Here is a 9,827-nt window from a genome sequence, read left to right on the forward strand (position 1 = left end):
GTTATGCATGAATTCCCTATAACCTTGCCCTACAAGAGTAATATGAGCAATAATGCTCTAAACTAGTGGAGTATGGTTGACTCTGGAGATTACTGACCTGCAGGCACATCTGACCTTCATCATTGGTAAAGGTGCAAATCTTGAACTATACTTACTAAAAAAAATTATTTTCTTATCATACTTTACAATGACTATGACCATCAACATTTATATGCCAAAACCAAAAATATCTTTATTACCTTATGGGACCATCCATTTAGTATGTATGCATGGAGGCGGGGATGGGGATCCAAATGCATATGCTTGGGGGGGGGGGGACTACTGTAAATGTACGTATCCATAAGAAATGGGAGGGGGGGCCTCAATAATAATTTGTCTAATACATAACCTGTTCGACTGGGTTCAGTCAGCATTTGAATTTTAGCAGACACCAGACAAACCGTTCAAAGTTACCCAGCTTATTTCTTTGATGCAGCCAGACATTCAACATCGGTGGACTATCAGTTTTATTAAACATGTTAATATCATTAATCCTGTATGGTTTCTGTGTGGATTACACATAGGCTGTTCTGTAGAATGGGGTGTGTGTGCATCAAGCATAGAGTACACAGGTGAGGAGTGCAAAAAAGTATGCAGGGTCAAGCTTTGTCAGATTTTTGCATAGTAAATGGATGACCCCTAACTGCAAGCCTGCCACAATGTATGATCAAAGAATTTATTCTAGAACAAAAGCTACTGTGCAAAAAAAAAAAATTCAGTCACAACAACCACCTTCTGACCCAAAAATGACATGATGCAAGCCTGCACAAACTCTAGCCAAGGTATGCACCATAGAACTAAAGTCATTATGCAAAAAACACTTTTTTCTTCCATCTAATGGACTTGTTATTGGCCAGAAAATCAATTGGCTTACCCAATGTGTACTTTACATGAACATTGGTGAGAATATATAGTCCAGAACTATGCAAAAATACACATTATTTATAGCACCAATGACCATATCAGTCAGCTTCTACCTTGGTCCAAGCATAAGCCATCCATAAAGTTTGTCTAGGTCTATACTGAACTACTATTACTGTGTGGAAAACATTTTTCCTCTTAAAGTTAGTGACCTTGACCTTTAATCTGTTTACACCCAAATCAATAGATATCTTCTGTACCCCAAAAAATTTTGTTGTCAGTTTGAAACTCTAATGTTACTGTGAAGAATTATGTTTTCTTCTTCCTAACTGACCTTGACATTTGTCCTTTGTCCCTGTAAGCTAAAGGACTCTTGTTAAACCAATACTGTAGTCCCCGTCTTGAACGGCCCCCCTGACCAGTGGCCACCCACTCCTTACGGCCAGAATCCATTGGCACCGACGAGTTTGTGTTCAAAAGTACCCCTCACGAAAGGCCACCCGGCTAACGCAACCAGCATATTAGTGCAATAATATAAAATTTACCCCTCACAAGCGGCCGCATTTTTATTTTGATATGTATCCAGAACCAGTATTTTATTCATAACGTGTGTTAAGTAATCCAATTTCCATTTCCCGATGTCAGGTTTTCGTTACTGAAAGAAGTGTTGACTAAAGTACATGTACCACTAAGGTTAATATTATATCATTTATGCCTCACGAGAAGCCACATTTATTCCATAAAGCTGAGAAAGACTCAAATTTTAATCCATACAAAAGGGTAAGTACGTGTAATCCCATTTGCCTTACTGTTCTGTTATCTTAAGATGTCCGGTTTTGTCACTTTGATAATTGTTAAAATTACAATTATTGAACAGTAGTAACAGCTGAGAAGTGGCAGCACTGATGTACAATACACAATTCAGCAGGAAAATGGTTTGATAGCCAATATGGCTTCCCTTAGTAAGATGTTCACTTTGACAATTTGTGGCTATTACTAATGACAATAATTGTCAAAATTACAAATCCTAACGGCCATGAGGTCAAATCTGCGTGATGTTAAATGGTGCATATCTAAGCCGTTTTGGCTTCACTCACTTAGTGTAAAGAAACAGGGTACCAGACTGCGACTAATGAATCAAGTGACAAGATCACTTCCTTTAAAAATACATGGCAATTTGTTTAGATGCATAAAAAATTGTTTTATCAGTATTGTAGTTGGCAACATGAATAACTTACTGCAAAAAGATCAACATGTCATCGAGGAAAATAAAAATTCTCAGTTTAGAAGAGAAAGTATTTCAACTGACCAAGAGGTTCAAGTGGGGTCGAGGATCCTTGCAAAAAACGATGTCGGAAAGACTCAGATAAACAATATTGTGAAAGATAAGGAAACAATTCTGCAAAAGTGGGAAGGTGAAATGGACAAAGAAAGGAAGATTGTTTGAGCCAGGAGATGTCTGTATCCTGATTTGAATGTCAAGAAAAAGCAACAATTTTGTTAGTTGAATTGAGATATGACTTTACCGCAATGGATGGTTGCACAGATTTCAAGTGCGACACAATATTAAATGTTATCAATATTAAGTGTTACGTCCTTAGTGAAGAATCAGCTGATGTTAATAATGAAGTTGTCGAAGATTGGAACAAAAGACTAAACGATATATGCAGGGGATATGACAGCAAGGATATCTTTAACTGTGACGAGACTGGTTTGTTTTTTAGCCTGTTACCAACAGAGTGACAGATGATGTGATCTGTAACATAATTATAAAGACAGTTTTAAAACTATATCAATGGTTATTCATAACATTCTTTTGAAAATGATGAAACAGTTTGTTTTTCATTTATTTCACAACATGCATGTTATATTTTAATGAAAATATTAAATGTTTTAGAATTAAATGTACTTGTGGCTTTCTTCATATGTATTTACTATTTACATTTGTCATCCCCCTCTAGAAAGGCTACCCTCATTATAAGGCCATTTCTCTGCTGCAGTAGGGGTGGCCTTATAAGAGGGGGACTAACTACTGTACAAGCTATTTACAAAATCTGATAAAGGTCGATAGTGGAGAATGAGTTAGTCTGTATTTGCCATTAATGAGAAGAACCTACCTATCATTTTACCATCCACTTGCAAGTAGAGACATTCATCTGGAAAACTGTTTAAATCCCTGGATATGGCATGCAGACTGATGGCTGGGTAAAACAAAGAAAATCCATGTCCTTGCTGGCCTAACCATGACAGCTGACTGAATATAAGCAAAGAGAGTGATATATGAAATGATTATATATTATCTGAAATCTGAACATGTTTTATTTGTATGGTAGAAAGTATAAATTCCCCATCTCTTAAAATCTTGGGAACAATAAAATATAAAATATCAACATGAAATATCAGAATGTTCCCTGCACATCAAAGATGTTAAGTAGCAATACTGCCTAAGGTTGCTTACATACTACATGTAAAAACTGGCTTCTCAAAATTCCCCTTGTTTTTGAAGAAATAAAAAATGATAAAATCTTCCCTATAAATGAACAATAGGAAAAGAACAAAATCTACTGTACTAACAAAATTTCAATAGAATCTTCAAAGCAGTGTGTGAAAGGACATACAAATTCTCAAAGTACCCCACTTTTTTCTTTGTTTTTATATTTTTTCATATGTCCCCAAATATGGGCCAGGTGAAAAGGTCGCACCTTATTTTGCAACTGCACAAGCCACATATCTCGCCAAAAGAAATTCAATAAAATGGCAATTTTAATGGATGATTGGCAGGATTTTATAGTTTTAGTAAAGGTGGATCTGTATCATCTTTTGAAATCTAAGACCTTGATGCCAGGACACTGTTTAATATTTGGTTGAAATTAATATAACAATTTGTGAGAAGTTAAAAATAGCAATTGTTGTCAGGAGGTCAATGACTGACGATGGCCATGTATACCAACCTCATTCTGCTTATGCCCAGGTGGACTACAATCGCCTAAAGAAAATGCAGTTGTGTATCTACAGCAATCACAGACCGAGCGCAATTTTAATACAAGTCTCCAAGCAATTTGTGACAACTGATAAGGTGGCGCTATACAGTTTCGCATTTTGCATAGGGTTAGGATTTTAAAGAAAAAGAATTTCCCCGGCTCTCCTCACTGGTTTTACTGGCTATTTAAAAAAGACTGTATATCTTAGGTATAATGCAAAGAACCTTTAATTCCCTTTATTTTGGTGTATGGTTGATGGGTGTACTATGGGTTATAGAGTATACAGCTTGGCCTTACTTCAAATGTGCACCTTTCAAAAAAGTGCTAGCTCTACTTGGTCATTTTCACTTCCTGAACTTCAGAGGTCAATTGTATAAAAAAGAGCCGATAACTTCTTTTACATTTTATATATTTGGTAATTCATTCATTGTACTTTCAGAAGCTGGTATTGTCTAGTCTGGCAAAATTCATTTTCCCTATTTTAATAGCTGCTATGTATAGTGCACTTTAGACTAATTCAGACTGATTTTTTAACACAAGGGAGCAGTCATTTTAGTTAGCAGTGTACTTAAATCATGTAAAATTTCCAAAAGTACAATATCCAAAAGAAATATCATCCACATTACATTAATGTAGCATAGAGATATGCCAACATTCTCTCCACTGTGCATGTTTTAAATGTGAACTACTTCACCTTACATACGTCACTCTCTCAAAAGTACATATTATCTGGTGAGCGCCACCATAAAGAAGATATAGGTATTATTTTTGTATGATTTAATTATGTTTATATGGCTGAAACATTTAAGTCGCAAGCATCAAAACAATCCTTTGGAATAATTCTCCTGCCTTTCCCCCCACAGAACAGTATTTATGAGTGTCAGAGTCTCTAACAAGTCCAGCCTCCCCCCCCATGATAAAAGTGAGCTATTTTAAGAATGCACATTACATTTTGTAAACATAGCAACCAATGTTATGCTGAATGACAGGAACATGAAACTAGCCATAATTATTTCAGAGAGATCAACAAAGAATTTTACAATTAGAAAAGGGAGGTAACTCATCAGGTTCATAAAGGTCAAAGGTCAAAGTGTAAAATATTTGCCTATTGTTTAATATGGAAGAAGCGAATTCACTTTCTCTTCATTTATTTTTTTATTTCATTGCAAATAAATGAAAAGAAACATTTTCACCATATATTTCTGTCACTTATTGCAACAGTTTTAAATTTAAGTTGACTCTATTCCTATATTCTAAGACTTCTAATTTCCCCATAATTAAGGTCACTACTCACACAAACATACTCATGGCAAATTATGTAAGCAAGAGAAAAATGATCATAATTAGCTTATTTTCATGCTTAACATCAATATGAATGTACCATTTTATTCAGAACATCATACATAATTATATGAAAATAAAAAAAATAATTGCAAACATTTTTATATTTTCTTTAAGGTGGCGCTATACAGTTTCGCATTTTGCATAGGGTTAGGATTTTAAAGAAAAAGAATTTCCCCGGCTCTCCTCACTGGTTTTACTGGCTATTTAAAAAAGACTTTGTATATCTTAGGTATAATGCAAAGAACCTTTAATTCCCTTTATTTTGGTGTATGGTTGATGGGTGTACTATGGGTTATAGAGTATACAGCTTGGCCTTACTTCAAATGTGCACCTTTCAAAAAAGTGCTAGCTCTACATGGTCATTTTCACTTCCTGAACTTCAGAGGTCAATTGTATAAAAAAGAGCCGATAACTTCTTTTACATTTTATATATTTGGTAATTCATTCATTGTACTTTCAGAAGCTGGTATTGTCTAGTCTGGCAAAATTCATTTTCCCTATTTTAATATCTGCTATGTATAGTGCACTTTAGACTAATTCAGACTGATTTTTTAACACAAGGGAGCAGTCATTTTAGTTAGCAGTGTACTTAAATCATGTAAAATTTCCAAAAGTACAATATCCAAAAGAAAAATCATCCACATTACATTAATGTAGCATAGAGATATGCCAACATTCTCTCCACTGTGCATGTTTTAAATGCGAACTACTTCACCTTACATACGTCACTCTCTCAAAAGTACATATTATCTGGTGAGCGCCACCATATGAGCTGAATTCTCAAAATGCCCATTTTTGCTCTCTTTTTTTTCCTCAAGAAATTTCCTTTGAAGTGGGCTGGAGATAAAAAATTTATATTATTGCCCATCCATACAATCCTCATACTCAGGCTACAATGTTTCAATAAAATCTTCAAAGCAACAAAGCAGTGATGACAAACTGAATTGCCCAATTATTCCCATTTGTTCTATAATTATTCAATACATTTAAAAAAAGGTGGCCCATCATCCCCAAGTAAACCTTATTGTGCACTTGCATCAACCACACATCTATAGTATTCACACTCTACCGTCTGTTTGTACTGCACCCTCCAATTTTAAAAACAAAAAGCAACACAGATAAAAACACTGCACAAAACTTAATTACATTCATCACTTTATAGCTTCTGACCTGATTGTCACCAGGAGAACCTTAATACTATCAACTTATTGGCATTTCAAATGAAATGGAAGCTCTTGATATAAACATGCAGAAAGACTGCTCACTGTTAATTTCTGGTGTCTAGAATAGTCCATTTCAGTAAAAACTGTTATCTGTGTCCAATACTTGCAATGTCTAGTTTTAATATTTCTAAAACAAACTAAACAAATAAATAGGAAGAAGTCGCGTACATGTGTTTGAAGAGATGTAATTCCAAATTCATGGAATTACTGAGTATCAAAAACTGTGAACTACATCACAACTGTTGCTTGAAAACAGACCTATCCATGTAACTATGACAACAGTATTACTAAAGAAATTCATGTTCATTTCAAAACGTGAATAAGTTAATATTGTATGGTACTCTGTCAATATTCTAGTTAGAACATATACATTGCTGAATTAAAGGACTATGTTTATGTGCATATTGTATATCATTTAAGCCTTTTGTTGTTGAAATTGATGGGGGAGGAATCAAATAAACGGGAAAGTGAGCCAATAACATACGATTCAAACAAATCCTCCAAAAATTGTGGAAGTGACAAACATTTCACCAATACTCTTTTTATTACAATTTTAAAAACATTTCTACTTTGAAGTACCCGTGTGATATTTATCTACGTTCAAAGAGCAAGATAATAAATTCTTTTAAAAAGTTTCGTGCCACCCATTATAATGGACTTGTCTAAAACGGTTATATATGCTTGCCTTGTCACCATTCTTATGTAACATGTTAGTCACTTAAACACGGTCCCCAAACAAGTACATAGTAACCAAGTATGGGAGTAATATAAGCACTGCTGAGAGTCATTTCTGTAAACCAACTGTATATTGGACCATAAGGCTAAACTGTACCGAATACTGTAAAGGGCCTACATGATGGTACGATGTTGCAATAAATATTACAATTACAACCACCTTTCTGTAATGTAAAGAGTCCCATTTCCAAGGTCTCTTCCTTCAATATTTGCCACAATATTTTCTTCTTTATGACGAATGCCTTCCTCTGGCGGAGAAAGGCAAGAAATGGTTATTTTAACCATTTCTGTATTACTCTATTCAGCGTGCGTCTCACGTTGGTAAAATTTAAGACCCATAAACGCTTGTCTTAACGTCACAGATATCAATTTGCAAACGTCTAAATGATCATGAACAGAAAATATATTTATCCAATCATTTTAGAAGAAAGCATTCTTATCCCGAACGGAAAAGGCGAATGAATATACATTTATAAATTTTGCAGACGCTCACCTTTTGAAATAAGACGTGGACATACTTATAAAATATTTTCAAACTTGATGACTTATTTATTAAAATTTGGCTGTCTGTACATTTATTTTGTAAAATATACTGTCTGTTCTTCACGTATGATTATTCGCAACAGCTGCTGTACTATTTTATTGAATAATAAAGTTCCCATATAAACGTTGTTCGGCCAAAACCCCACATCAAATGCTACCTGCATGCAATTTGGATACACTGACCTTAACAGAACAATATACATGTCTTTGTTAAAGCCCACTGCCTCCGTTTGTCACGCGATGGACGTTTACTAGATCTGAAACGAGCACAGATGTTTCATATAGACCTACGTGGAGAACTTGGTATGTATACTAAAGGCATAAGTCACGAATTCTGTAGTCCAGGGTAAGGAGGTTGCGATTTGGTCCATAAGTTACGGCATAATGGGGCGGATTGGTAGCAGAGTGGAGGATGTTGTCCACTTTTGGACTGTGTTGTGTTCAGGATATCATATTTCTAGAACCCACACGACCCTACCTTTCATGGCAATCCACCACAAATCCTTTCCGATCTGCTTCTAGCCCAAATCCACGTGGAATAAGCCAGCCGGAGTAGGTCCAGAGTCTGGTATCATGGGGAGGGGGGGGGGTATCAATTTACATCATCAGGAAAAAAATTCATCATATATATAGAGATATATCTAAACTTTCTTGTTTGTTAAAATGTTTAATTGATATAAATTTATGTGTGTGGAGTTGCAAAGTCACTAACATTTCACCAGTTTCTTAATGTAAAGAATTCATTGATTTTCGATGTAAGCAAAGGTGTATGTAACCGTGTACATTAATATTTTTTTATAGTGTCTGCACCGATTGCTGCATGTAACCAGTTTCCACACAATTGTTATTTATATATGATTGTGCTGTATATTTCGAATCTACACTTGACAGATACTGTATAGTATTCAAAACAGTTAACACACATGCAGTACTGATTCCATGTGAAAACTGGTGCAGACCTTAAATACTGTATTAATATAAATATGACTACAATTTGTTTCAAATGTCTTAGCTTGCAAGAGGTCAGTTGGATGCATTGATCAGTTAAATATTAAGCCTTAAATATTTACAATGCTGTTGGGCATTTTTGAGCACATAATGTTTCCGTCACCAATATTGAAGCAAAACGCGTACCAAATTCGACCGATTGATGAAAATAAAATACTGCAGTGCTTGCCATTTGAAAAGAAACAATGGTCACCGGAATATTCTGTTCAAACTAATATTAATTTTGGATGCACAGGGTACCACTCCCATGTTTTCATGGCTCTAGATATGTTGCCTATTATGCACACAGCTCTGAAAAGATGTAATGTTTATTCATTGGGCTATATAAATGAAATACATTACTTTGAACTGTTTCTGTCAGCAGTTGTCGAGTAATTAGGTCAGGTTTATAGCTAGTTTTACAAAATCCAACATAACAGTGCCAGTAACACTGGCAAGATATATTAGGCAGACTAAACCAATCTTGTAAAAAAAAATTAATAAAGTTAAACATTTTAGAAAAAATTAGCTATTGTGTGGAAGAGAAACAATGAACAGGATGTAATGTGTTTGAAATGTCTTGTTTATTGGGGAAAATGACAAAAGAATTCAGAAACAGACTATATGCCTGAGAATTTCTTGAGAGTTACATTCTAGCATCAAGTTGACATGTTGGGTAGCAGACGATTTTGCACATGTGGGTAAACTTTTTTTAAGGTAAACATTTTCATCTTTTAAATTATGTATTTATTTATATGGTTCTAGAAGATACATGTACATAGTAAATAGAATTTTCTGGGTTACTGGTTCAAGAAGGTCATGGAGTGGGTCTTCATGTTGACATTTAGAAATTACATTTTCACATGCATTTCAAGTCGAAATGGGGGTGTTTTTGTACACTCCATGTACGTCACTTTTCTTAATTAAAGTATGATCTTACTTTCTTGGTACAAAATGGATTTTTGACCCAAAATAACACATGATCCATTGTTTACAGAAATGACCATATCATTGCGCAGAATTGATTGACATGGTGGTTCATGTTAACAGCTTAGTCTAGTTTACTGCCAGTAAATGTTTACAAAATCGATGCAGAAACTGCACCTTTGTAATT

The 9,827-nt window shown here is 34.8% G+C and overlaps 2 protein-coding genes across 3 annotated transcripts in view; one reads left to right on the top strand and one right to left on the bottom strand.

The window, feature by feature from the left end:
- The window catches only part of LOC149799450 (methylosome subunit pICln-like), a 32,693-nt gene extending 25,163 nt beyond the window's left edge, over positions 1–7,530 (bottom strand). The window contains exons 1-2 of the mRNA XM_089958800.1: positions 7,344–7,530; positions 3,018–3,154 (exon numbers count right to left, since the gene is read on the bottom strand). Of these exons, the coding sequence (XP_089814926.1) occupies positions 3,018–3,154; positions 7,344–7,468 (262 nt within the window). The 5' untranslated portion in view covers positions 7,469–7,530. The remainder of the gene's footprint in view (positions 1–3,017; positions 3,155–7,343) is intronic.
- Positions 7,531–7,853: 323 nt separating this feature from the next.
- The window catches only part of LOC149799451 (transmembrane protein 164-like), a 97,335-nt gene continuing 95,361 nt past the window's right edge, over positions 7,854–9,827 (top strand). Inside the window, exon 1 of one of the 2 annotated variants that reach the window (XM_089958801.1) lies at positions 7,854–8,029. The gene's annotated coding sequence lies outside the window, so the exon portion shown is untranslated. Of the gene's footprint in view, positions 8,030–9,342; positions 9,431–9,827 lie in introns of those variants that run through there. The other variant, XM_089958802.1, reaches the window with a different exon arrangement.

The sequence above is a fragment of the Sinohyriopsis cumingii genome, chromosome 5, assembly GCF_028554795.1.
Source record: "Sinohyriopsis cumingii isolate HCF-2022 chromosome 5, ASM2855479v2, whole genome shotgun sequence".
NCBI classification, from domain to species: Eukaryota; Metazoa; Mollusca; class Bivalvia; order Unionida; family Unionidae; genus Sinohyriopsis; species Sinohyriopsis cumingii.